We start from the raw sequence: 26,994 nt of genomic DNA, 5'->3' as shown, positions 1-26,994 counted from the left end.
TACACTTGTATATAAGTTAAAGTTTGCAAATGACACTTAGAGATGAATTTACTGTTTTTGCATTGACAACCATTTAATTCTAAAAAACACATAGGCCTTGGTGGTGGTCAAACCCCATATCCATCTCAATCTGTACAGGGATGCCTTAGAGCGACAGCATACTCTGTTAAACCAAGAAATATATCACTCAACATCGCCAGACGATGGCTCTGCCTCCCAGTCAAACTTCCCTAGATTCTCGTCACGTTGCCCGCTCTTGCTGTTGTCTTCCTTGCCATCCGTTTCGCCTAGGACCACCGAGAATACTACAGCAAGATACACCCTTCCGGTTGTAATATCCTTGAGTGTATATCGCAGCTGATGGTTCTTCTCATCCACATACTTCATGATAGGTAGAGTGAATCCAGGAAGACGAACAGAGAAATCTATTATGACCAGTGAGCCGACAATCGCAATCAAACGACCAAATCCGAGTTTCACTCACCATTGAATGCCAAATAAGGATTTCCAAAATCAACAGCATACATCCTCCCAGGCTCAAAGGTAAACTCCTTTCTATTAGCCTCATCCTGGAAATGCTTTCTACGCCCCTCGACTGTATCGGGGATATTAAATTGCCGACGCAAACTGGCAGCATCGTCGCTATAAGAACCTTCTTCAATGATCTCATCATGGAGCATTGGCACGTCGTCTGTTTTCCACATTTTATCGCCAATGCGAAACTGGTCCCATGATGCCAATGCCGGGCTGTACAGATACGGCTCATCAGCGTAGACATCGCCGTCTAGGCTAGGGTCAAGGGTCCATTTGACTATCCGTAGCGCTGCATTGAATCCTGGAGGCAGGATGTCGCGGATTGGATGATCGAAGTCATTGCCAAAAAAGAGGTTGTTGCCGTTCACCGGCTCTTTGAAAATTATTGAGAAGCATATGGAATATAAATCTTTTTCATGCAGAGGGTGGTCGAAATATGGGCTTGTGGATGGTGAACTTTCGGGATAGCCTATTTGACGGATGAGCTTCGTTCTTTGGCTGGATAGATGAGAGCAGGGATATTACCTGTGTAATCTTTGATTCGTACGCAGAGACTCACAATAGCGTGCTCGTTCTCGATTCGGATTGTCTGGCCATTTACAGGTACCACTTGGTGGTGAGTTTTGGGGTCGTAGTCTGCGCCTGCCGTTACTTTCAAGCGATGCTTGTTTGCGTTGGTGTCCTGATTCATCATGTTGGGGGTGGTGAGACTTCGTGAAAAATATTGATACTGTTTAATAAGCTGTTGCTAGAAGTTTATTTGACGCCAACGAATCTTATTTTATAGGCTTGACGCCCAACAACGTCATCGTTGTTGACCTCGGGATGACAATCAAGTATTGATAAGAGTGACAATTCAGTATGGGAGTTCCCACCATAGCAATACTCAAATAACAACAGATAACTTCTTTACTACATATATATTGAAGAGCTCTGGAGACTGTATCAGAATTATCAGGGTTGTGATCTCCCAATTGTTCCAAGGGGTTCAAGTGCGTTGATCTGGGTACTAGATGATATGCATCTTCTACAAATGAGAATTGTTTAAAACTTGCCAACACAGCGCTGTACACAAATGAGAGCTATCATCACAATTCTATTTGTTGATCTAAGTAGAGTGCAAGTAGATGCAAAGACTCAGCCTCAGCCCCAAATACAAGTTGGGAATGACATCAGCCCGGAATTCAGCCTCAAGCTCAAATTTGATTGGCTGGAGCGGAACGTGGCACCAAAAGAGGTTAGTGCGATAAGGACCATAGCCATAAAATGGGTGGGGATGCCAAGACTTGGGGAAATAATATGTTTTCGGTTCTTGAGCTATATAAGGAGACTAAATCTCCCTTCCAAAGAACTAGCTGATTCACCAAAGACAGGAGTAATACAAGACTGAACTCATTCAGCTACTAAACAAACACAATGACTTCTACCGATATCCCTCTCAGCATCCAAACTCCTATTTCAAGACATCCATTCTTGACAGTCGACTCAAACAAAATAGCTTCATCCGATACTCCCTACACCCAAACTCCCTCCAAGAGTCCTGTTTTCAAAGTCGACTTCACATGGAAGAAATGGCAGGCCCTAGTCTCCGACGCCAACAATCCCGGATCAGACCCCTTATACACTATCCATTTCCCATTCAGTTTCGGAACCAGCATGGTTTTCAAGAAAGCCCCCAACGAAGAAGTCATCGGGACTGGAAAGCTGAACTTGGTCTCTATCAATGCCGAGTACGAACTACATGGACAGAAGGCCCACCTTTTAGCCCAAAAACGCTTTCGGATTGTCTACACCCACCGCTCACTCAATTTCTCAGACACCGAATCCCCAGTCACAATGACATGGACTAGTGATGCAGGGTTCACAAACTGGGACTTTGTCTGTGTCGATGAGCAACAGATGCCCGTGGCAAAATTCACTGCCAATTGCTGGGGTATCACCAAAATTGGCAAAATCGAGTTCAGTGGCCCCAAGGCAGACGACAGAGCTATGCAAGAGGAGATTATGGTCACGGGAATTACCTTGTTCTATTGCATGATACTTCGTTGTAACAACGTTTTCAATCTCTTTGGGGCTATTTTTGCTCGACCGGGGCGAAAACAGCACATTGAGTGAGCCTCAGCCTCAAGCTATGACTAGCCATTAGGGTTCGGGATTTCTTTGGCCCGATCTTGGTTGTTTGCGAGTTTATTTTTTTTTGTTATGCGGATAGAGAGAGATACCATTTGACTTCTAATGTTTATGATACACAATTGTTGAGAATATTACTCCATAATACATGTTTGAATTACACACAAGTCTTGTTCATCTTTCCCCTTCAAAATTTACAGTTGCATTCCAGTCTATTTGAATGTTTGTCAGACAAGAGATCAAAGATTATGGAAAGGAAACATCCCGACCGAGGGAGCGAGCAACCCAATAGCCGATCGCCTTCCGAACAATATTGTTACTCGCCCAGGTCCGGCTTGGATACACACGATGGGCCAGCATGACCATAAAAGTATCCGACGCCCGGTCAACAACAAGCGTGGTACCAGTAAAGCCCGTGTGGCCACCAGCAAGCATATTGGCCATGGGTCCGGAGAAATATTCCTGGTTGAGCTCGAACCCGATACTGTGCTCATCGCCAGGGAATGCGGTATTGAAATTCGTGAACATCAAATCCACAGTCTTTGGCTTCAGGATCTGCTTGCCCCCATATGTGCCGTTGTTCAAGATCATCTGACAGAAGATTGCCACGTCCCCGGCAGTCGAAAAGAGACCGGCGTGTCCACTTACACCGTTAAGAGACCAGGCATTCTCGTCGTGCACAGTTCCTCGCACTGGCTGGGGACGTTTGGGCTCGGCATCTCCCAGGACTTCGATCTGGTACTCTGTCGGCGCCATGCGTGCATAGTGACGGAACTTAGGGGACTGGTTATTTCCCTTGTTGAAAAAGGTGCTGGTCATGCCGAGATCCCGGGTGTATGAATAGACATACTCCTCAAACGGTGTTTTGGTAACCTTCTCCAGCAAGAAGCGCATATTCATAAAGTTCAGGTCTGAATACGTGTATGTAGATCCGGGAGCATTTTCAAGCTCATGCTCGATGACAGCACGGACACGCTGCTCTATAGTCTTGTAGGGTGCTTCATAAAGTCCGGGCAGCGGGTCTGGAGCGAAGCCACTTGTATGGGTCAACAGCATCTGGACAGTGACGTTGCTCTTCCCGTTGGTCGCGAACTCAGGAAGGTACGATGCAACGGTCTTGTCCAAGCTTAGCTTACCCTCGTCAATGGCGCGCAATGCAGCTACCGCAGTGAACACTTTGGTCAGACTGGCCATATCGTAGATTGTGTCCATTTTGGCCTGGGTCCGTTCTGCGGGTGGGAGCAATGTGCCATTGGAGTCTGCATACAGATTCGTATTTCCGAAAGCGAAGGAGCTCACAATGGTGGACTTGTGACCGATGACAACGGAGCCTCCGGGCTGAATGGGGTGGATCACATTGTATGAAGGTGCTCCATAATTGGCAGGAATAGTGTACTGACTCAAGTTCAGTGGTAGCTGGTCAAGAGGCTCGGCGAGAAGCCCCACTGATTCAGGAGAACCATGCTTGAGGACGCGGTCTGTGGCACTACAAAGCGAGCCGCAGCTTGCAATGAGGCAAATGGCTGACGATTTGAGTCTCATTGTGGAGTGAGAATGGTATGGGCGGGCATGGGAATCTCGGTCCCTGCCTACAAATATATACGAGCTCGCTTCCTGTTATCTGGAGATTGTTTATGTTGTATATATTAAATACGACTCAGCGTAGTAACCGTTTCATTTCATCATTTCTGGATAAGATCAGCTTTGGAGATGGGGTAATGCTCCACATCTAATCCGTTTAATAATCGTTCGTATCTATCTCCGGGTTGTCTCCGACGGAATAATAGACGACCCCCGCAAACATGATTTAGCTGGTACGACATCTGGAGATTGGATGTTGAAGAAAATAAGATACAAAATGTGAAGATATCAGAGCCAAGACAAAGTATATCAGAGCCAAGACGAACTATATGAGAGCCAAGAGAGAGACTAAAATAAATAAACCAAAAAATCTTATACAAAAACTAAGCTAAACCCGACGCGGGAAGCTGGATATAAATATGGGATCCGATACCGCTGCCGACATCCGAAAGGTCATTCTCCAGTTCTTCGGTATCCATATGCCGACGGTCCTTGCCACGACCGACTTCGATATCAATAAATCGGGCGCTAACGGGAGTGATTGGTTCACTCCCAGTGCCAATTGTAGTGCCATCTGACATGAGATCGTCCGATTTCAATTCCCAATTGGCCGCACGAACTTTGGCTCTGCGACGTTCCGAGTTGACAGTCTCCTGCATGTGGGCGAACGAGCGCACTTGATCTGCGGCCCACTTGTCCAGCAGCTCATTTCGAGCTTCGATTTCTAGCTGAAGCTGTTCTTCAAGGCCAGTGTTGAGATTCCGAAGACGCTGCATTTCAGATTTGGCGCCATGCAACGATGTGGTGAGGTCTGAGATGCGAACATTGAGAGTCCCAGTCTCTGCCTCGTGCGTTTGAAGTTCACTGGTGTTTTTCTCAAGGCTCTCGACGGCTCTTTGGTATTCCTTTTCCAAAAGTTCCACCTGGGCCATCAAGTTGCAAGCCCGAATTCGATTGTGCTCGACTGTTTTCTCCAATTCTTGGATGCGGGACTCAGACTGAGAAGCAGTAGCCTCGGCCGAAGAACGTTTTGAGCGTTCATGGGCCACTTGTTCCTTGAGTTTAGATATCTGCCGAGTGTAGTCCTCCTTTGTAGCCGTGTTCTCCTTTTCAAGGTTGTCGATAAGACTTTCGAGACCCTTCACTTCATAATGATATTTGTCGAGGGCTGTATTTAATCTGTCAATCCCAATGGCCTGTTCTTGGCCTTCACGCTCGAGGTCTTGCATTCGCATGCGCGTGTGGAGCATATCGCCCGCAGAAGATGCGATTGCATCCTCGAGAGTGTCAATCTTTTTTGCAGCTGTCTCATATCGGTGTAGTAAAGCATCGAATTGCCCCCGCAGAGCATTTTCTCGACCGAGAGAGCCGTGGTGGTAATGGCGTTCTGTCCCCAGGTCTTTTGCCAGTGACTCAACCCGCCTCACCAGCGCACCTAGGGTTGCCTTGCCATCGTCGAGACTGACGTTCGCGGTTTCACCAGGTAGCGCACGCTCAAGCTCAAGACGAGCTGAGCGGAAGTGGCTCCGCATGTCCAATATGACATCGTCCACGCCGTCCCCGCAGAATCCTAAGCTGGAGCATTCCTGGGTGACCCCTTCAAGAGCCTCAGTAGCATTGGAAGCACGAGACAGAGCATTTTCCAAAATCTTTATGATATTCTCGAAGAAGTCCGACGGTGGAGACGACTGGCTGAAGAGGCTACTGATCGTAGGGTCACTGAACCCTGAGATTCGTGATCGACAAGCATTGAACAAGTTGTTCTTTTCTTGTCTAGCAGCTTCCAGATCCAGGCTCAGGGAATGAATGTCAGATGCCTCTGTGTTCACTGAAGTCTGCGCTTGGGTGGCGCGAATGGGCGTTTGGGGACCGTCGGATAGCATCAAGCTATCAGTGACGGGCGGATTGTGACTTCGAATACCACGGAAATCAGGAGAGCTGGATACAATGACAGCACTGTCATTGAACATGAAGGTCTCTCCATCACTATTCGAAAATGGAGCGGCGTCATCCCGAGTGTGATTAGAGACCACTGAATCTTCCTCGCAAGATCTGGGTGTGTTGGGTGTCATCCAATAGGACTCAGCTATCGAACCTTGGTTCTCAAAGTCCATTACACCTCGTTTCATGGCCCTGAGCTCATCCTTCAGGGAATCCCGCTCCTGAAGCAAAGCTCGCATGGTCTTTTCCATATTGCGTGCCTCACGCTTTTCGCGTTCAATGTGATTGATTTCATCACTCAACCCGATTCGCTTAATTCTTCTCTGGGTCCGTGTATCCAAGATTTGACGCAGCGGAGTAAATTGAATCCTTTTCTCGGTGCATGTTTCATCAATCGGCTCCTCTTTGTCATATGACCGCTGGAAGCTTGGTGTTGGGGCAGACCTGCGTCGGGCTTTGCGGCTAGGGGTGTGATCACCAGATCCTGTCTGGAACGATGTTCGACGCATCGCTGGAGTCAAGCCAGTCGACCCAATATCTGCATCATCTAATAATCGAGGACCTGGATCGGAAAACCGAACTCTCTTCCTTGATCTCTTGGGTGTAACGGAGACTATTTTTTGCTGTTGGCTGAGGCCGGCATCTTCTGGCACCGCTGCCAAGCTGTGTCTAGTCCTGCATGAGATTGGAGACTGGGTTGGGTTTGAAAGAGAGCTCTTCCGTTTCCTTCCTGACCGAGTGAGGTCCATGTTGGAAAGGGGAGTATATTGAAACCACCAAAGCCAAAACTAAGTAATGGTTAACAAAATAAAAGTGTAGGGATAGGCTATTAAAGAATTCTATAGATCACAAGTTAGGACGTAAACAAACAAAGTGGGGCTCTATAGGCAGCAGGCACCCAGACGCGTGCCTGGATTCATACTTCCTATTCCGGTAAGGGTAAACAAGATGCTTCTTTAGGCGATCAGGTGATATATACTGCACGTGATATTTACATATTCAACACACGGGCCGTGATGTCTATACTCGAGGAATATCGAAAATAATAGGTGTCAATTTAATCTGATCATCTCTTCATAGGCTGATACTTAGTTACCCAGATATTGGGGAGTGTATATGCATTGTCCGCGGGTATAGATCAGAGCTACTACGCACCACTGCAGTACCTTATCGATAGCTTCCAGGTTTCGCTCCAAATACAAAACTGGGAAGCTGTGCAGGTTTCTTTAACCCAAACCCTGCAATATTGGCAATATTAGGCACACTGGACCTCTTCCCTGTTGGGCCCACCTTCCCTTCTCTCCGTGTGACCTTCATGCATTTCCCCCCTCCTAGGCCTCCCAGTGATGTCATTCACGATACTCTGAAGAGGCTCAACCATCTCACTTGTCTCTTGCAAATCTCGATGCATCAAAAGAAAGATGGCAATCAGCACACTTCCTATCCGAGTATGTCTGATTATTATTGCTCTTGATAAACAATAACATGGACAGGGCCCTGTACTTACATTTTGGCGCAGCAACAAAGTAACGATGGTCACTACGACCAGCCAGTTAATGATGTGCAGCTGCCTCCATCCGCAGGTCAATTGTCATTCCTTGACAAGTTACCCGCTGAGATCATTCAAGATATTGCATCTTATCTCTCGGCTCCAGATCTTGCCTGCCTTGGTGCCACTTGCCGGACCCTCGTCGATCATGCATCGAATGACTTTCTATGGGCTAGGCTGGTGAACGAGAGACTGCCTGCTCCTATCCAGAACCCAGGCCTCTTTGGGACATTTCATCGTCTTTATCTTGCATATCACCCCTCTTGGTTCATTCCTCAGCACAAGATCTGGTTCGCGGACATTGAACAAACGGGGATGCTGATAATATCCCGATTTGATAATCGCCGGGGTGTGATTGAAGCACACCAAGTTGTTGCAGAACGTGGTACTGCCGGATTCCAAATATGGGCGTCAAACCCAGATGTTATCATCCAGTCTTTTGAACCCCGTGTCCATCTGGCGTTGGATAATCCTGTCTTGTCTCTCAGAGACCCTAATCCATCCTCCCGAACAGCCCCAATCCAATCCCTTCACTATATGCCAGAGGAACGACGCATGATAATGACTTCGGATGCCCGACATATTTACACGTCGCTGTCGTTTTGCTCTGAATTTAGCCCCCGAGGACCTTGTTTCAAACCCAATGCGATTTGGCCACCACGAACCATCCCGAGCAAGGCACGCACAGTTCGCGATTTGAGAAATTCACCTCCGCCAATAGTGAAACATCCGTCGGAATTATCAGAATCATTTTTCCGTGTCAGAAAGTGGGGGAACCCGTGGGCGAACCCAGAGTTTCAATTTTTGCCGGTGCCGAAGAAAGCGAGTCTAACCTACTCAACTCTTGATCCCGTTCTTTATACACCCACTGCAGAGAAACCGTACCAGGGGATCTGGGTTGGAGACTATGAAGCCCATGGGTGTGAATTCCTGCTTGTTCTCCAGAAAGAAATAACGGAACTAGCACATGATGAAAAAGACGCGAATGTAATTGACGCCCAGGACGAAGTCGAACACGGCACCCAGGAGGATACTGTACAGCGAGGTCTGTTGCAAGCTGTCAAGCTGACAGGTGACTCCAATGTTCCTCGTGGCGAGTTCTCATTTATTGCCGAAGACATTGGCTCCAGAGGCTTGATTAGTGTCGCGGTGGATGAGCCTTTTGTTGGCGCCCGAATTGTGCGTTGTCGCAGCCATGTAGCTGGACTTGGGTTCCTTGACGGTAAACAACCGCGCTAAATAAACTAACGCAATCTTTTCTAACATGTTATTAGACACCTACATTGACTCCGAACTGATCCTTATTTCTCCTGACCACATGGCTCTTTACTGGAAGCAAAGAGGCCATGTCTCCTATTACTACCGTGTGGACATTGACTCTTTATTGCATTAGCATGTTTCGGTGGTTTCTTATTTCTTTTTTTTTTAGGTTACATACCCCAATGTTTTCATGTATGTTGTAGTAGCTATTTTGAGTAAAAGGAGGACGAATTTCCTTTTCGGGTTAGTTTTGTCTTTTTTGGGCTTGGCATCCCAATACTACATACGCCATCACGGAATTTTCCTCCCTCTAATTATTATTGTTCCATCCTTAAAGCCCTCTCGCCCTTCACTTCCCCCCTGCAGCTCCGTCCAATCGGACAGCCCGCTCTCCCCATTACTCCTTGTTTTCAGTCGCAAAATGCGGCTGAGTCCTCATTGCCTTCATCTTCACCTCGAACTCTTCGGATCTGCATGGATTTGAATTGACTACGCAAGTAACACGCTGGAGATATTTTCTTGCAGTTTCCTACAATACATATTCTCGAGCAATGCAGTATAGACTATTCTTTCAGAAAATGCTCACTTATTTTATATAGTTCATTTGTTCCACAAAAGCCTAGATCATTTTGGCTGTCCCGTTTTCCTCGAAGGATTTACTTACCTTCGATCACACGAGTCACTTTGTCGCTTGTGCGTTTCCTGCTGCCTCATCCGTGTGACCCACTTCCGGTCTATCCTGGGTCTACGATATGCGGGGGAATCTGTGGGGGAAACCGGAGTCGGAAATGTCAGTGCGAGCCAACCCCGGGGCTAATATCTCTCTATTTCTCTCTCTCTTCTCTGGACCGAGTCCCATAGATAACAGACTTCCCTGTTACCATCAAAATGTGCCGTTGGCCGACTATCGGTAATACACCAAGACAAGCCAAGACTTGAGGAACAGCGCCAAGAGAGCTTGGATCCCGGGCCCAAATGATTACCTTCTTTTTCATTTGACGGCATCGCCGCTGTTTCTGGTGTGTATTTTTCAACGGCTCACAGTTCTCCTAGCACATGGTGCAAATATTTTCAAAATTGATTTGAAATGTGACCTGCAGCCTTCCAAGTCGCAGCGCAGGTTCCATCCAGCTCAACCTTTTTTTCCGCTGTGTCATCAGATGTCGACTTTCCACACAATGTCCAGTGCCAAGATTCTTGCTCTCTCCGCGGTCTAACTTTAATGAATTTCGGAAACCATCCGAAAGGACGGCCAAATGAGGATATCTACCATTAAGGTATGCGTCATATATGCCCAGTTTGTAGGGATATCAAAGTGGCTTGGGCGCGAAAGCGAGCGCCATTGATGTGAAACTTGGCGGCCATTGGCCTGCAGACCATCAACCGTGCTTGGCGTGGGGTAGCGGCTGGGGTACGGGCTGTGGTACTTCTTGATACATGGCCGATCGAACTCTATCCCTCGTGGACAGCTGGTAGAGCTATGGGTTTGTTCTTGCCCGAGAATCGGAGAATTAAGGAATGTGGATTGAATGCTCAAGACAAAGGCTCGGCGCAGGACCACTGTATGAGACCCCGTGGCGCAATATTGAAATTTAAGAGATTGTCCATGCCCGCTCTTTGCATAGCTTTTTTTTCCCCGAACGTAGCCTCTCCCTCACAGTCTTCTTTCTCTTACTGCCGACCTGGAAGACCTCTGCTGAGCCTATCGTCTTCATCTGGGCTTCATTCTCTCGAGCTTTGCGGCGCTGCCACATTGTCTCTTACATAGGTTCATAACCTCGATACAGGATTGACCTCTTCATTTTTCTTTACGACCAGTCTAGAAACTACAGATAACATCATTCATCATGGCGGGTGGTGCTGTTGTCAATGTCTTCAAGTTCAACACGGGCGGTTTGCCCAAGGAGACGCTCAACGCAAAGCTATGGTTCGCTGTCTTTGCGTTTGGTCTCATGGGTGCTGCCCGTGGTGTCGACGAGGGTCTTATAACGGGTGTCTTCAACTCTCACGCTTTCAAGCAGTCTGTCGGTATTGACGACCTCGATAAGGGTGAGCTCGCTAGTCTCAAGGGTACTATTTCTTCTATGGTTCAGCTCGGCAGTATCGCCGGTGCTCTTTTGTAAGTCTTGATATTGAGGCCCATCACTGTCGTTTTACGCCCGAGAGTCTTTGCTAATTGTGGCTGAATAACAGTGCTTTCATCGTTTGTGATCGTATCGGCCGTGTTTGGGCTACTCGTCAACTCTGCTGTCTGTGGATTCTTGGCATCGCCATCTTTATTGGAAACAACGGCAACATGGATGCTGTCTACGCTGGTCGCTTTGTTGCCGGTCTTGGTATTGGACAGACCTGTGTCGTCGGTCCGATCTACCTTTCTGAAATTTCCCCCGCTCCCATCCGTGGTCTCTGCACCTGTATGTTTACTGGTGCTGTGTATCTGTGAGTTCATACTCTTCTGTATTGCCTCACTTGCCGATACTAACACTAAGTCTAGTGGTATCATGATTGCCTATTTTGCCAACTGGGGTGCTCAGATTCACATGGCGGACACCTTCAACCGCTGGGTAAGTGCTGGTCCTACAATAAGTATCGTACTAAGTTGGCTAACACGTCCTTCCATACAGGCTGTCCCCACTTCACTCCACCTCATGTTTGCCGGCATCATCCTGATTCTCACCTTCTTCCAGTTGGAATCCCCCCGTTTCTATATCAAGCAAGGCAAGCGTGAAAAGGCCCTTGAGGTTCTCTGCAAGCTCCGTGGCCTACCCGCCGATCACCCGTACATTCTCAACGAGATCACTGAAATGGACGTTGCCTTCCAAGAGGAGATGGAGGCCACCCTCGGCATGGGCTGGAAAGGCCTGTTCAAAGAGATTCTTGGCATTAAACGTAACTCGTACCGTCTGTTCCTCACCAACCTCGCTCAGAACATGGCTTGCTGGTCCGGTGGCTCTGCAATTACCGTGTACGCCCCGGATTTGTTCACGCTTGTCGGAATTACCGGCCAAGAGCAGTCTCTGTTTTCGACAGTCGTCTTCGGCGTCGTCAAGTTCGTCTCCGCCATCATCTGTGCTCTCTTCCTGGTCGATATGGCTGGTCGTAAGCGCTCTCTCATTATTGGAATCATCCTCCAGTCCATTGCCATGTTCTATATTGCCATCTTCCTCAACCTCGTCCCCATCGCTGAAAATCCCGGCTTTGTCCCCTCCGAGACGCAGAGCCGTGCATCGACCGCGGCCATTGCCTTCATCTACATCTCTGGCGTTGGTTGGGCTCTAGGATGGAACAGTGGTCAGTATCTGCTGTCCTCGGAGCTTTTCCCTCTTCGTATTCGTGGTATCTGCTCATCTATCACCATGGCCATGCACTTTGTTTGCCAGTACGCTGTCAACCGCTCACTGCCTGAGATGCTGCTCGAGCATGGAGGCCTCGGCCCTCACGGAACCTTCTACTTCTTTGGTGTCATTTCCGTTCTTGGCGGCTTTTGGGTTTGGCTATTTGTACCCGAGGCCGCTGGTCGCAGCCTCGAGACTATTGACAAGATGTTCGACCTTCCCTGGTACAAGATCGGTCTCCACGGAAGGAAATTTGCCGAGGAGTACGACCGCGAACAGGAGCGGATTTACCACGATGAGAAGAGGGATGGAGGAATTGTTGTTTCTCATAAAGAGACTGCCTAGTCTTTCTCAGTTAACTAAAATGACGTATCCCTTGGAGGGAGATATATCTCAGTCTTAGAACCTTGCAATCCTCTTTCCTACCGACATAGGCATATAAAAAACCCCTTCAAACTTGATCTAATACCTTCTCTTTATACACCTCCTCAATCAACCCTAATGGAGGAAATCAAGTTTATACCTCTAATGGCGCTCCCACTTTACACCCGCTTTGCATTCACACTCCCGCCGACCAGTATCACTTCCCACCGTATGATCAGTCGCTCAGAATTCAAGTTGAAGGTTCCCTGATCGCCATACAAAGGCTCCTGGGTATTTAAAGGAGCGAGGGAGACATTCACTCACTTCAAAAGTGAGGAAGAGAAGATAGTTAGTTGTCTGAGGTTAAAGATGAGCTGCTACCCTTGGCATTCACTCGATCGCTCCTTTCTGTCAGTTCATCCTATTACTTCCCACTATGTCCCCGGATTTTGATAAAAGCAAAACTACCCCCTCAATCCTCTCAATTGCCATTTGATCCAAGGTCTTACAATTATTGGCCATCAACCATAGAGACTGAAGAGACCAATGGACTTGCGGCCCAGCCTCTTGCCTCGCCCATTATTGAGGCAGAGCCAACTTCTCCCGAGGGGACTGAGCCAGTCCCAGTCCCTCTTCTTGCCTTACCTATCATCGAGCCGATATCGTTGTCTTAACCTAGCCGAGGCCCATTGGAAGAACCTAGTCACTATGACGAGACATCAGATGCACAGCTTGCCAGTATGCCACCTCGCCAGCAGTTTCACTACCCTTTGTTGAAATAAGCGTTGAAAGTTCTCACCGACAACACTATCTCAGTTGTGGAGTACGGGGGCCAGGTGCTATACAAATGTGGATATGCAGAGGCTCTAATTGTAAGTTGTGAAAGCTTCCTCTCCAGTTCCGTAGATGGGACATCTGGTTAACATCATTCTAATAGCTTGTAGAGTGGGCTATACCCGATAAACAGCTGCTGCTTGCTTCATAGCTTTTGCTCGAAAACAACTGGCCATACCTTCTTTACTACGAGAAAAATTGGAATGGATGCCCTAGAATCCCTGAATACTGTGAAGCTCAATACCTGATGCACGACTTTGAAGGCCAGGGCTGGATGCGTATCTATCTTATCCCTTTGTCACTAGTTGGCTTTCCCTCTTGAGGATACTGTCGAGGTTCCCGCGACATTTGCCCACGAGTGCCACCTCCTCACGCCCAAACTTCCTCATTACATGTCATCCTTGATACGCCATCTCTTGCAGCTCCCGATTGGCCACAGTAGCAGAGTTCGAGTTGAGAAGGATCTTATGGGTTTTATTTCTGCTTACATTCTCAAAGATGGACCAGCTGATACGACTATTTGGACCCATCTTAATGACCAGGAGAGCGACGAGGACTACCAGAAAGGAGTCAGAGAATGGGTCCAATTTATAAAGACATGGGACTGGGGTGATATTGAGGGAAGGTACCTGACTCTAGCTAAATTTGCAGTCCGAGATTGCCGCTACATCGATACGCTGACAGACGTCCACGATGAGAATCGCACGCTCTGAGTTGACCTTACGGGGTTGCCGGAGCTTTTGATGCTTCTTAAGAGATGCAACTCTCTACCTGTGGCTTGTGTTCATATTTACAGGCAGAATATTGCAAAAATTGTCTGCAAAACTCTGACTCGATTGTATGATGATATAGAACAGGCAGAAAGACAAAAGGTATCGAAAAAAAAATCAAGACGCCATGACCTTAAAAAGCATCGGTCGAAAGTGAAGGCTGGAGCCCAGATAATAATTGGTCATCACTCGTCAATCCAGCCATGAAACATGTACTTGTGGTGTCCCGGTGATTTGAAAAGACACACCGTCAACAACATAGACTCAATCTGTACGTACTGATATTGTATCATATTGCCATAGGGCCCAGCGTCAAGACCAAGGCCCATATTCGTGCCCCCAGTTCAGTCCCGCGGCGATTTATGCACGCCCGTGAGTTTCCAAGTGTCCCATTTCAGACCCCGCAATCATACACATCAAATAGCCGAAGGTCAAGTCACGAGAAAGAAATCGCCGATTGCCTCCCGGAGTTGAGTATGTCAGCGCCAATCACCGGCGTCGTTCGAACCAGGCAGACGAGCCCATGACAGCTACCGACTGGTCCATCATCCACTCGCCTACACCAAGGTAGCTGTCAACCCATTTCTTAACGTCTTTGTTCTCTGTGATCTTGTCTGAATTGAGGCTGGGGCTAGGAAGGTCCCACGCACACACGACCCAACGGGGGTGCGCGGGGGTAAATAGAGTTAGCCAACGGTTCTCTCATGCATATCGAGAACATCCAAGATGAGCAACAAGCAGAATGACGGATAGCTTGGAATAAGAAGATCGTGAGGGGTAGGGTGTATTTACGTGAGGCCCGTGGAGCGCTTGACGCCTGCCAGGAAGGCGGAGACTGAGGTTGAAGACACTAGTTAGTTTGTATTCCAAGGTAAAATATAGACAAGGGACTCACATAGCACTGCATCAAATGCGTAGTGGGTAAGACGGCCGAACTAGATTGCACCGAACATCCAAGTCAGTCATGCTCTATGGTCGGGGGACCTCGGTTGTCCAGGATCTACCAGCAAAGGGCTCTTACCATGATGTCAAGTAGACGGGTTCAACACTGTTGATATTGAGTAACCGGTAGTCACCAAAAGCTTGAGAGACAAAAGTAAGAGGAGACCCAAGCTGCCATGGAGACCGCCCAAAGAGCGGTCACGTGTGTATTCACATGACGTCTAGTCTCTAAAGTGGCTGGAGAGGAGGCTGGAGAGACTGAGGACCTGACGTAATCCATGTGGCTGGGGACCAGATCTGTCCACTTTAGCACTAGTCCGGATGCGGTCTATCGATAAGCGCTCTCATCCCACCGAAATCCCCTTTCGCCTCTGGGGTCTTTGGGCTGGGGCCTCGATCAATTGGGTGTCTTTATTTGTCACGTTTACATAGTATTCGATAAAGGGACTCCAATGTACAGCGCGTAGGCCAGCACGGGGCAATCCTCCGCTTTTTTGCGGTCAGCCCAGTCTGGAGTTGACGTATAATTTTTTTTCTGCCTGGAGTATGTATGCCGCCTCTGCCGATACCTCCGGGTTTTAGAAAATATAGAAAGTATAGCTAAACAAAGAGAAAGAAACAAATATGATTCAAAGATGCATATTCCGCCGAATTTACGGGTTGGTTTAGTATAGATATGGTTTAGTGTCAATAGTCCGGACAAAAAAAATGTCTGGGATGCCGCCGATACTCACACCGGCAGCCAACATTTTCCCTCCCGCCCCTCACCCATCCGTTTTCTCTTTCCCCTCCATCTCTCATCCTTTCTCTTCTACCATCCTCTCTGATAATTGATCAGAACTTCCTTACCTTTTCTACATTAATTCAACAATTGTTGATCATATCAAAATGGCGGCCACCAGCTCCCTCGATCACCTGAGCAACCGCATGAAGCTGGAGTGGCACTCCAAGCTCAACACCGAGATGGTGCCTGCGAAGAACTTCCGCCGTACCTCCATCATTTGCACTATTGGTATGTCATTATCCATGAGAAGCTCTTTCAGGTCGAGCCTGTCAAAGAAGTTGCAATTGAGAAAAATCCCGATTACTAATATGCAATCGATCAGGTCCCAAGACGAACTCTGCTGAGAAGATCAATGCTCTCCGCACAGGTATGCGAATATAATTTCCGATGGCAATAGGCAGCTTTGTTGGGTAGTTAGACTAACATGGCCATAGTCGGTCTTAACGTTGTTCGCATGAACTTCTCCCACGGATCATATGAGGTCAGTATCTCCAATCATCATCTGATGAAGACTTCCACTGACTTCTCTGCAGTACCATCAATCTGTCATTGACAACTCTCGCGAGGCTGCCCGTATTCAGACTGGTCGCCCTCTCGCCATTGCCCTCGACACCAAGGGCCCCGAGATCCGTACCGGTAACACCGTCGGTGACAAGGACTACCCCATCGCGCAGGGCACCGTGCTTAACATCACCACCGATGAGGCATACGCCACTGCTTCCGATGATAAGAACATGTAAGATCATCCCCACTGCCGAAGGGTGAATTGTTCCAATCGACGTTCACTCAATGTATTTGCGTGGACTGACAAGTGTGTGACGACAGGTACCTGGACTACAAGAACATCACCAACGTGATCACTCCTGGCAAGCTCATCTATGTCGATGATGGCATTCTGTCCTTCGAGGTGATTGAGATTGTTGATGAGCAGACCCTTAAGGTCAAGTGCTTGAACAACGGCAACATCTCCTCCCGCAAGGGTGTCAACCTTCCCGGCACTGACGTAGACCTCCCCGCTCTCTCGGAGAAGGATATTGCCGACTTGCGATTCGGTGTCAAGAACAAGGTCGATATGGTCTTTGCCTCATTTATCCGTCGCGGCAGCGACATCAAGCACATCCGTTCCATCCTCGGCGAGGAGGGTAAGGAGATCCAGATCATCGCCAAGATTGAGAACCAGCAGGGTGTCAACAACTTCGATGAGATTCTTGAGGAGACCGACGGTGTTATGGTCGCCCGTGGTGACCTCGGTATCGAGATCCCCGCCCCCAAGGTTTTCCTTGCCCAGAAGATGATGATCGCCAAGTGCAACATCAAGGGCAAGCCCGTTATCTGTGCCACCCAGATGCTGGAGTCCATGACATACAACCCCCGCCCCACTCGTGCTGAGGTTTCCGATGTTGCCAACGCTGTCCTCGATGGTGCCGACTGTGTCATGCTGTCTGGCGAGACCGCCAAGGGCAACTACCCTTGCGAGGCCGTTAAGATGATGTCCGAGACCTGCTTGCTCGCCGAGGTTGCCATTCCTCACTTCAACGTCTTTGACGAGCTGCGCAACCTCGCCCCTCGCCCCACTGACACCTCCGAGTCCATTGCCATGGCTGCTGTCAGCGCCAGTCTGGAGCTGAATGCCGGTGCCATCATCGTCCTGACCACCAGGTATGTACCCCGACAGAGCTCTTGTCGTTTGTGTGTCCATCATGCTAACAAGTTCATAGTGGTAAAACCGCCCGCCTTGTGTCCAAGTACCGTCCCGTCTGCCCCATCCTGATGGTCACTCGTAACGAGACCGCTGCCCGGGTAAGTCCAATTCGATCGTTCGAATGTCGTTCTTTGCTGACAACAGTTTCCAGTACTCCCACCTGTACCGCGGTGTGTGGCCTTTCTACTTCCCCGAGTCCAAGCCCGACTTCAACGTCAAGATCTGGCAGGAGGATGTCGACCGTCGCCTCATGTGGGGTATCAACCACGGTCTCAAGCTCGGCATCATCAACAAGGGCGACCCTATCGTCTGTGTCCAGGGATGGCGCGGCGGTATGGGCCACACCAACACCGTTCGTGTGGTGCCCGCCGAGGAGAACCTCGGTCTGAACATGGAGTAAATCTTCTGTAAATTGATCAGATGGTAAGCTTTTTGGTGATCAATGATGATCCATTGTGCTTTGTTTACCGCCGGTGTGCGGATGGGATACATACCTTTCTTTTTTCTCTGTTCTGGCCTTTTTTTTTTCCTTTCGAAGCCAATTTGTTCTGTACTGTGTGGTCTGGACCATACTCTGGAAGGTTAATGCATTGCTCATGTAAATGAAACGAATTTAATGCTTTCCGGTTAAGTTAATGAGTTAGTAAAGACTAGACAATTCATATTGAATAGACATGACACTGGTCTTTTATGCTTGAGAGACCTTGTAGACTTGGTCGCGCATCGAGAGAGTTCGCAAATTGTCGCGTAGTCTCGCATATATGCAAGCCAATGCAATGCAATGCAATGCAGAGTAATTGCTCCGAAATTCCCTGCATTGAAACTGGAATGATCCTTTTTCAAAGATGACTCCAGTCAAAAGAAGCAGGAAAAACGAAAAGTCGAAGGAAAACCAGATGCGGGGGACGCAGGGACCCGACGCAGGCAGTTTAAACCCGCGAGACCGAGGCCCATCTGCCCGAGGGGATGACGATATCAGGCATATGCCGTGAACGCATTCTGTCCACGGTCTTTTCCTTTCTCTGCCACAGAGGGAATGCGATTTTTGAAATCTTCACTTCACAGCAATGAAATTGAAAAGAGAATTAGAAAAAAAGTGTAGTAAATTTGTTAAACAAATTTCCGGGAGCCCTTGGCGTCCCGATCCCGGTTTCTGCCGATGGTTCCAATGTTGAGATTAGGCCCCGAATATATAGATCTGTGTCATTTCAACTTGAAATCATATGTACCTAGCAGCGACAACATCATTTAAGGATAAAAATCAAATTATTCTTAAACAAGGACTACACTCCTTTCCAAGAAAAGATCCGAGAGGAACTTCATGCAAGCACGAATGTAATAATATTCTATAGTAAGAAAAGTCCCACATGCTAGGGTTGTGCCAGAGGCCCGCTTATCATATTCAAAATCTTTCCTTCTGATACTCTTCACGAAGCGAGATCATACAATGGCAATGGGGCCTTTGTCTCTAGTCATATCATTCCGCTTACCGCAGAAAAGGACGTTCGCGGGTTTTAGGTAACACCCCTGTGAAACTTTTATTTCTCGAGACCTTTCCAAGATATACTATATAATGATGGATCTTCCCATCATTTACGAAAAGAACGTCATAGCCAGCTAACCCGTGCCACAATAGAGATCCATACGAAGGAACGCGAAACATCATGTATCGTCGTTACGGGGTTGGAAGGAAGCACACCTTTTTCTTACTTCCTGAGCTACGTCGAGAGTCAAAATTTGTTCCACCAAAAGACCTGACGATTATCGAAACCATCCAGTGAATTGAGAATGTCTCGAAGCAGAGTCTTATATCGCTTCACCCGTTCTGGATCCACTTCGTTATCATGTACTGCATGCCAAAATGGAGAGAGCTTCCGTTGGAGCGATGCGGTCCCTTATCAAAACGCCAATAATTGAGGGCTTTGGAAAGCGAAAGAGCCAGCGCCCCAACATCTTTCCAGCCATAACGATAGGCAGAATGACCTTCCCGAACAGTCTCTACTTCTTCTTGGGCGGCGCAACATTGAACTGGAAGTGCACAATGTCTCCATCTTGGACGACGTAGGACTTGCCCTCCTGTCTGTACTTACCAGCTGACTTGATTGGCCCCATCGACTTCTCGCCGTTGCAGAGGTCATGGAAGTCCTGGTACGCCACAACTTCGGCCTTGATGAAGCCGCGCTCAAAGTCACCGTGGATGACACCAGCTGCTTGTGGAGCCAGTGTTCCCTTCTTGATCGGCCAGCAGCGAATCTCTTTCTCGCCGGCAGTGAAGTAGTACTGAAGTCCCAGCTTAGTGAAGCCTGTCATAACTGTTAGTATAGGGTACGCGAAGGGAATAACGAGGACGTCACATACCTTCGGTAGTAATCTTTCCCAGGCGGCTCGGGACCTTAATGTCAGCCATGAAGGCCTCAAGGGCAGGCTTGTCATCCCGTAGGGACCACAGCTTCTCCTCAAACTCGACGGAGAAGGGGATAATGTCTGAGCCTTGGCCACCGTGGGCCTTGACCCACTCCGCGATCTTGGGCAGGTATTTGCACTTCTGGCGGAGGTAGTCTTTCATCGTAAGGTTAATGAGGTAGATCACCGGCTTGGTAGTGATAAGGCGCAACTTGATATTGTTAGTATTGTCTCTGGGGTGTTATAGAATCCTAGACAAACCTTCTCGTTGATCAACTCGATTTCAGGAGTTGTCCACTCTCCATCTCTAACAGGCTTATCCTGTTCTAAGAGGGCCTTAATCTTAGCAGTCGTCTCGTCGAAGAGCGGCAACATCTTGAATTTTCCTCCGGCCTTGCGCACAATTGCCTCTTCAGCAATCTTAGCTTTGGCAAGGATATCCAAATCCTTCTTACACAACTCGCTCTGAATTGTATCTGCATCGCAGCATCAGCGTCTATTTCTCCTGACTATGTCAGAGGGGAATGGCTTACCTAAGTCACGGACGGGATCAACGGAGTCATCCACATGGAGAACCTCATCGTTATCAAACGCGCTATAAAATAGGTAAGTAGCTGCTTTGATTCTTCGAGTTTCCGCAGTGAACGTACCGGACAACGTGGTACATGCCATCCACGGCCTGAATGTGACTCAGGAAAGCATTTCCCAAGCCAGCTCCCTCACTGGCTCCCTTGATTAATCCAGCGATGTCCGTAACCTGCAAATAGGCCGGGTATTTGCTCGGCGGGTTCCAGATCTTGCACAGGAAGTCCTATGTCAAATAAGCTAGAGCCTCCCAGGAAGGGTTAAGATCCATCACGTGAGAATACCCACACAGAAATCGAAACAGGAAAAAAACATACATATCTTGGATCAGGAACACTGCAGCGCGCCTCATTTGGCTCGATGGTGCAGAATGGGTAATTTTCTGCTGCAGCGCTCTGCTCTGTCATGAGGTTGAACAGAGAACTCTTGCCCACGTTAGGCAGGCCAACACAACCCATCTTGAGGTTGGACTTGACGCGCCCGAAGGCGACGACATTGTTCGTCGGCGCCTCTACTGCTTTCTTTGGTGGCATATTGGAATATGGTTATCGTCAATTTTGGGGATAAGTTGGTTCTCAAAGGCCAATGTGTGTCAACTCAGATTTTTTTTTACAGCAATCAAGGACATTGCTGTCATTGGTCAACTGTTGCTCTCTTCTCCGGAGGTCCACCTTAGAATAACAGCGACTCTACGAAGTACTGTTATCGGAAAAGGAGTTGAGTAGGTATTATCTGTGGAGGAACCTTGAAGATACTGTAAGAGTTTTCTGATCGAAGACTTTAGCCTTTTGGAAGAAGAGACGGTCAACTACACAGCAAAAAAAGAACAACTTAAGAGTGCGTTTACATGGATGTTTCGAATGAGCAGATTTTGATAAAGGTTCTAACTCTGGAGATTACATTCTCAATGATCATTTTTTTACGGCCTAATTTAAACATAATTATCGAATGTACATTGTAAAATGAACTAAAGATATATATCAAACAATTATACTTGAGCGCCATTCGTAGTCGATTTTTTAGGGTTGCCCAGGTGGTCTGATCAAAAGTATATAATGCACACGTGATGTGAGATGACTAAAATTTTGGGGTTCACCTGGGCAATTTCCAGGGCTAACTCACATCTTGATTCAGAGAAGGGAGCATACCCCGGCGTCAAATGTACCCATTTTCGGCGGTTCATTTACCGTCAATTAGCATTGTGGTGATCCTATAGTTAGTACTCCATACTGCGTTTAAAATGGGATTATCCGTTTCGGAGGCGGGGCACCCCGACGGTTAGCTGGTCCACATATTCTTAAAGTACATTAATTTAATTTAAACAGTATAACTATGTACATTGTATGTTGTATGGTTCTGAGTATCGGATCTCACCTATGCCAATTCACACTCGATAAGACTCTCCACTCCTTTCTGGGCACTCCAAATCTTTGTGATCTTCAACCCAGCAGATCCCACCAGTTGGTGCCAGTGGGCTTCAGTCCGCTCGGTCGAAGCGAAATCGGCCATCATGATAATATCAAGACTGGTTGTCTCCCAGTATGCGTTGGTATCAGGGATGACATTCTCGTTAATCAGCACCTTGCTGTGTCCGCGCTTCATGACATCCACGAGACCCTTCAAGATCCTGCGGCAGTTATCATCTGTCCAGTCGTGGAGAACAGAGTGCATATAGTAAGCGCGAGCGCCTACAGAGGAAAAATAAATTAGCTATGATCTAACTTGACAGAGTGGGGAAACTATACCCTTGATAGGCTGCTCGGTGAAAAAGTCATACCCCATTGCCTCGATAGAGGAGTGCAGTTGCCCCGTCTTGGCTTGAGCGATCACCTCAGGAAGATCCTGAAGCACCAGGCGTCCAGGAGCATCAGACCACTTGCGTCTGAACTCTGAGAGATCATGGCCCATGCTGCCACCGACATCGACGAGGAGGACATCATCCTGTGCAACATTGGAGAATAGGCTGGGCACGTCGTAGAAACCAACATCCATCCAACTAGGACGTCCTTGGTGGTAGACAGACATGTGGTTGTTGAACTGGCCAGCAGCCTCTGGGTTTTCCTTCATGAACTCGAAGAAGTGTAGGTCAGTTCGGAATCCGCGCTGGAATGCGCACTCCTTGCCGTTGGATGGGTTAGCATAGCCGTCCTTCTTGAGCTGGGCAGGTAGCGCAAGTACACCAGAGGTGATGCAGTTAGTCCTAACCAATGAGTTAGTATTATAGTCTTTAATTCCAGGTCCACGGGCTCAGACTTACATGCAAGGGTATGCATCATTGTATCGTTGCTTGCTCAACGAAATGGAAATTCCGGTGCGGCGGTATTCATTAGGACCAGTCTCAAGGATGACTCCCATTGCGCACAAGTGCTTCAGGATGCGAGCTGACCATATATATATGATTAGTTAGGTATACCGACGAGGTACAAGACGAGACGGTAGGTCACATACCAAGAAGAACTGGGTCGGCACCTGTGGCCTTGGCCAGCTCGGCAGCCGACTTGGGCTTCACATCCTTGGACAGAATAGCAAAAATTCCCAGATCAACACCTGTCTCCAGAGCAGCATAAATAGTAGCCTATGAAGCTAATATATTAGTTACCGTCAACGACACAAAGTTAAAGCTTTAGAATCATGGGAGCTTACCTGAGACCAGCAGTATCTAATCATGGCCTCACGTGGAGTCTCAAGTGCATAGACCAGAGATCGAGCCGCTTCCAAAAGCGTTGTTCGATCGGTGTGATCTTGCAGGCTGGCAACTTTGCCAAGGGAAGCAACTTGATCGATCAGGCCTGGCACCAGCTCGGGTGTGTTGGCGGAAGTTGCTGCGCGATCGACGAAGGCATCCTGGAGGTCTCCATTAGCATGGCAGTCTCCATTTGCTTGATTCGCGCCGTTCGTATGCGAGTCCCCGTTCGCGTGGAAGGGTTCGGTCAATGTCAGGGTTGCGATATCTGGAGACATTGTGGATTTTAATATGAATAAGCTTGAAAGTGCAGAAGAGCGTGAAGAGATGTACAAGCCAAAAGTACTTGAGGGGTCTTTAAATAAACTACAAAGTACATGAACTGTCCCTTTGAAATAAGCTGCATTCACTGTCTCCTTTTCTTTCAAGAAAAGTACACCCCCTGAGCAACGGTCTGGGTGCAATCATGCGGGTCTACTGTCATGAAGATCAACCAGGATTCATTCGCTTGGACATTGCAGGTTTGGATCCCTGGAGTTGGGGGCAAAGTGGAGACGCGGTACTTCAGTGTTGTTCCTATTCGGGCAATAAACTTGTAGATTGTCTAACGGCTCGTCGACACTAAAATTAGCGAACGGATGAGTCTTTTCGGGGCCCCGGATGGCCCACGAATGGCCCACGGATGGCCCCCGGATCCACCAGATGTCTTGAACGATGTTATATTGTGCGCCAATGCATTGTTCCCATGAATTGCATAAATGTATCAAGCGTGCGTGAATGGGAGTGACAGAGCAGTGGGTCTAAGGTTCTGACAGTCCGGCGGGAAGAAATAGATTGACATCCACACCAAATCCCGTAAAACGGGGAGTGGCGCATTGGCGCTTCTACCTTTTGCTACTCCTGGACGATGACTTTTATCCTATTCAACTCTGGTTTTGGGGAGTATCCAGGCGAACTGGTCTCCTAGAATTGTGGGACTATTGAAATCCCAGCTGGATTATCACTAGCACGTTTTTAGAACCTCCAACGTATGATCTAGACTACATACTCCAATTGTTTGTTTTTAGGTTTGGGCCAGATGTCAAAGCTACGGTTATTCGATATCAAGGCAGAGCTTCGGGCGATTTATGATGTCTGGGTATTCAGCGTACAAGGATAATCTAGGACTTCTTCACTAGTGCGACAGGGGTTTCATACCACTATCTGACTAAAAGTGGGCTAACCATATTGTAGGTCAGCTTCGCCTCGGAGATTACTCTCCGAACAGTGGCATTGTGTCTGCAAAAGATGGACAATGCGGCCTTCCTAAATAGGGCGATCGTCGCAGCTAGAAGTCGAAGGATTTCCTTGTAATGGGCTTCCAGGAGTAGTTGGTCGAATAACGGCACACTTAAACCAATTTTGTTCCTACATCTAGTTATGTATCTCATGTACATCCTTATGTGCTAGTGTTAATTTTAGCAGGCCCTTTCTCGCAAGGGAATTTATATAAACTAATGGGTCTCACTTCCTCACTTTTTCTCGCTTTTTCTGTATCCCGCCTAGCATAATGGCGGTCACCGCTGAAAATCTTCATGACGACAAGGGTCCTAAGATCCTGGCCGTGCTATGGACCTTGACTGGACTAACCACCATCATGGTCGTAGCTAGGGTCTACATCCGACTCAGGTTGCTGCGGAACTTTGGTTTGGATGATTATTTGATTGTGATTTCCATGGTAAGGGACTTTGGGCTCTGTCTTCTCTATGCGAATCTAACTGGAGCCTGTGTACTAGATAATGGGGCTTGCATACTGCGCAATCTCTACAGTAGGCGTGAGTGTGGGCTTTGGAAAACATGCCATTTACTTGACTATGGAAAATCTGGAGCTGGCTATTCTGCTCAATACAGTCAGCTTTTTGTTTGGAATCCTCTCCTTCACTATTCCCAAGATTGCCGTGACCTCCATGTTGATCCGAATCTTGAATCCCAAGCCAATGCACAAGGCTATACTGTGGACGATGGTTGGAACTGCAGCTATCGTGTCCATTATCTGCATTCTGATTTTGTTCACAATGTGCGATCCGGCAGAGGCATTGTGGACGCCCAGACTTATGGCAGCAGGCGCCACCTGCAAAAGTACAACCATGCTCATTGACTATGCTATCTTCACTGGAGGTAGGTCTCTTCCTCTTCAACCATCTGCACCTTTTCGGAATTAACCCCGTGCCTCTAGTTGTCTCCGCTGTTGTTGATCTAACACTGGCCGTTTACCCGACCACCGTCCTGCTGAAGCTCCAAATGTCTCTACGAAAGAGACTTGCGCTATGTGCTGCTTTAGGGCTTGGTGCAATGTAAGTCGATACCTATCCAACTTATGCCATACTGCCTAGAAGCTGACCGGAGTGGTAATAAAGTGCTTCTGCAATGGCGATTATCAAATGTACCCAGCTTCATGGACTCGCCGACAAAGAAGATTACACATGTGAGTCTTTCTATTATCCCTCTAGCTACAATCAAAGGTTGACCAAAACAATAGACGGTACTGCCGACCTCGTCATGTGGACCAAGTAAGCATATCCCATCCGATGTTGTTTATTGTTATATGATCTAACCCTTTTTTTTTTCGTGTAGCATTGAAGCCAATGTCGTCGTTATAGCATCGTGCATTCCCACCTTACAACCACTCCTCGAAATTATTCTCGGCAAACGAGCAATAGGCTCCTACAGTCAAGGAAAGAGCGATCAATTCAAAGGCAGCAGCAATTTCCCCTCCTCGTACAATCGCTCTAAACCATCAAAAACCCACGACGACCTCGGCTTCACCAACATCGACCGAGAGAGTCAAGAAAGCATCCTTCCCACCGACGACAACAACAAGACCAAGAGCCACCCTATGGGGCGTATATACCGCAAAGATGATGTGACTGTGGAATACGAACCATCTGCACCATCTGCACCATCTGCACCATCTGCACCAAAATCAAGCCCGGTGTATACTTCTTGGTGAAGACGCATGGCGAGGCCGAGCTCCTAGTTCTCCTCGAAAAGCAATATGGACAATTCGAATTGACCATCAAACAACCTTGGCCCATCAAATAATGCATCCCATGAAGGGCGTTTGCTGATGGGTGTTGGTTGCACTGTCTGCTTAAACTAGTGTCCACCGGTTGCACACACATCTTTCACGGATTTCTTTACCTTTTCTTTTAAAATGTATATATTATGTACTTACTACTGACGTTGAACGCTTGGATTAAGAGTTGGGCAATATAACTTCTTCCCTAACGGATAAAATCTTTGAATAGATTAACGCATAGCATAAAACACCATGTCATGAATGTGGCTTCTCACGGATTATCCGCTTGCTCATCTCTAGGTTTCGCCCAGCGGTTAGTATAAAAAGACGCCATAGCCCAAAAGTTGAACCAATATATAAATACAAAGTGATTTATAGAGAGGCATATCTGAAATTGGCATGATCTCATTGAGTAAACGAAAATGATCCGGGACTGGCTATAAAATGCTAGTTTATAATGAATGTCTTGAATGAGGTAATGTAGTCATGATAATAAGAAATTCGCAACAAAGCACAACGCTGCGCTGCACCTCTTCATGC

The 26,994-nt window shown here is 47.8% G+C and overlaps 12 protein-coding genes across 12 annotated transcripts; 6 read left to right on the top strand and 6 right to left on the bottom strand.

Moving 5' to 3' along the window:
- Positions 1 to 183: 183 nt before the first annotated feature.
- Positions 184 to 1,228, bottom strand: N7447_000579 (DUF1769 domain-containing protein; the record flags this gene model as incomplete). Its single annotated transcript, XM_057224855.1, has 3 exons — positions 184 to 425; positions 485 to 1,003; positions 1,060 to 1,228. 3 exons carry the CDS (start codon positions 1,226 to 1,228, stop codon positions 184 to 186), a joined length of 930 nt encoding a protein of 309 aa, XP_057088871.1.
- Positions 1,229 to 1,950: 722 nt separating this feature from the next.
- On the top strand, positions 1,951 to 2,649 carry N7447_000578 (uncharacterized protein; the record flags this gene model as incomplete). Its single annotated transcript, XM_057224854.1, has 1 exon — positions 1,951 to 2,649. The coding sequence occupies one exon, from the start codon at positions 1,951 to 1,953 to the stop codon at positions 2,647 to 2,649; it is 699 nt and encodes a 232-aa protein (XP_057088870.1).
- A 261-nt stretch (positions 2,650 to 2,910) lies between these two features.
- N7447_000577 (serine hydrolase domain-containing protein) lies at positions 2,911 to 4,206 on the bottom strand (the record flags this gene model as incomplete). The annotated part of the gene is made up of 1 exon (XM_057224853.1): positions 2,911 to 4,206. The coding sequence occupies one exon, from the start codon at positions 4,204 to 4,206 to the stop codon at positions 2,911 to 2,913; it is 1,296 nt and encodes a 431-aa protein (XP_057088869.1).
- Positions 4,207 to 4,628: 422 nt separating this feature from the next.
- N7447_000576 (uncharacterized protein) lies at positions 4,629 to 6,935 on the bottom strand (the record flags this gene model as incomplete). Its single annotated transcript, XM_057224852.1, has 1 exon — positions 4,629 to 6,935. One exon carries the CDS (start codon positions 6,933 to 6,935, stop codon positions 4,629 to 4,631), a length of 2,307 nt encoding a protein of 768 aa, XP_057088868.1.
- Positions 6,936 to 7,591: 656 nt separating this feature from the next.
- Positions 7,592 to 9,128, top strand: N7447_000575 (uncharacterized protein; the record flags this gene model as incomplete). Its single annotated transcript, XM_057224851.1, has 3 exons — positions 7,592 to 7,634; positions 7,680 to 8,957; positions 9,010 to 9,128. 3 exons carry the CDS (start codon positions 7,592 to 7,594, stop codon positions 9,126 to 9,128), a joined length of 1,440 nt encoding a protein of 479 aa, XP_057088867.1.
- Positions 9,129 to 10,842: 1,714 nt separating this feature from the next.
- Positions 10,843 to 12,675, top strand: N7447_000574 (Major facilitator superfamily domain general substrate transporter; the record flags this gene model as incomplete). The annotated part of the gene is made up of 4 exons (XM_057224850.1): positions 10,843 to 11,114; positions 11,189 to 11,434; positions 11,490 to 11,559; positions 11,620 to 12,675. 4 exons carry the CDS (start codon positions 10,843 to 10,845, stop codon positions 12,673 to 12,675), a joined length of 1,644 nt encoding a protein of 547 aa, XP_057088866.1.
- A 1,055-nt stretch (positions 12,676 to 13,730) lies between these two features.
- Positions 13,731 to 14,240, top strand: N7447_000573 (uncharacterized protein; the record flags this gene model as incomplete). Its single annotated transcript, XM_057224849.1, has 2 exons — positions 13,731 to 13,757; positions 13,833 to 14,240. 2 exons carry the CDS (start codon positions 13,731 to 13,733, stop codon positions 14,238 to 14,240), a joined length of 435 nt encoding a protein of 144 aa, XP_057088865.1.
- Positions 14,241 to 14,786: 546 nt separating this feature from the next.
- Positions 14,787 to 15,321, bottom strand: N7447_000572 (DUF1748 domain-containing protein; the record flags this gene model as incomplete). Its single annotated transcript, XM_057224848.1, has 4 exons — positions 14,787 to 14,928; positions 15,090 to 15,132; positions 15,193 to 15,232; positions 15,319 to 15,321. The coding sequence occupies 4 exons, from the start codon at positions 15,319 to 15,321 to the stop codon at positions 14,787 to 14,789; spliced, it is 228 nt and encodes a 75-aa protein (XP_057088864.1).
- Positions 15,322 to 16,127: 806 nt separating this feature from the next.
- N7447_000571 (pyruvate kinase CDC19) lies at positions 16,128 to 18,125 on the top strand (the record flags this gene model as incomplete). Its single annotated transcript, XM_057224847.1, has 7 exons — positions 16,128 to 16,251; positions 16,346 to 16,390; positions 16,458 to 16,504; positions 16,557 to 16,759; positions 16,849 to 17,682; positions 17,742 to 17,823; positions 17,877 to 18,125. The coding sequence occupies 7 exons, from the start codon at positions 16,128 to 16,130 to the stop codon at positions 18,123 to 18,125; spliced, it is 1,584 nt and encodes a 527-aa protein (XP_057088863.1).
- A 1,598-nt stretch (positions 18,126 to 19,723) lies between these two features.
- Positions 19,724 to 21,246, bottom strand: N7447_000570 (YchF/Obg family ATPase; the record flags this gene model as incomplete). Its single annotated transcript, XM_057224846.1, has 6 exons — positions 19,724 to 20,028; positions 20,084 to 20,339; positions 20,390 to 20,604; positions 20,662 to 20,723; positions 20,779 to 20,939; positions 21,031 to 21,246. 6 exons carry the CDS (start codon positions 21,244 to 21,246, stop codon positions 19,724 to 19,726), a joined length of 1,215 nt encoding a protein of 404 aa, XP_057088862.1.
- Positions 21,247 to 22,087: 841 nt separating this feature from the next.
- Positions 22,088 to 23,674, bottom strand: N7447_000569 (O-methyltransferase family 2; the record flags this gene model as incomplete). Its single annotated transcript, XM_057224845.1, has 5 exons — positions 22,088 to 22,401; positions 22,459 to 22,913; positions 22,971 to 23,094; positions 23,162 to 23,288; positions 23,357 to 23,674. The coding sequence occupies 5 exons, from the start codon at positions 23,672 to 23,674 to the stop codon at positions 22,088 to 22,090; spliced, it is 1,338 nt and encodes a 445-aa protein (XP_057088861.1).
- Positions 23,675 to 24,945: 1,271 nt separating this feature from the next.
- Positions 24,946 to 26,385, top strand: N7447_000568 (uncharacterized protein; the record flags this gene model as incomplete). The annotated part of the gene is made up of 6 exons (XM_057224844.1): positions 24,946 to 25,210; positions 25,287 to 25,553; positions 25,612 to 25,729; positions 25,793 to 25,860; positions 25,915 to 25,945; positions 26,010 to 26,385. 6 exons carry the CDS (start codon positions 24,946 to 24,948, stop codon positions 26,383 to 26,385), a joined length of 1,125 nt encoding a protein of 374 aa, XP_057088860.1.
- Positions 26,386 to 26,994: the final 609 nt, after the last annotated feature.

The sequence above is a fragment of the Penicillium robsamsonii genome (genome assembly GCF_028829455.1).
Source record: "Penicillium robsamsonii strain IBT 29466 chromosome Unknown utg000001l_segment0_segment0, whole genome shotgun sequence".
NCBI lineage: Eukaryota > Fungi > Ascomycota > Eurotiomycetes > Eurotiales > Aspergillaceae > Penicillium > Penicillium robsamsonii.
Note: the sequence above shows the minus strand (reverse complement) of the source record. Positions and strands in the feature narration are given on the sequence as shown.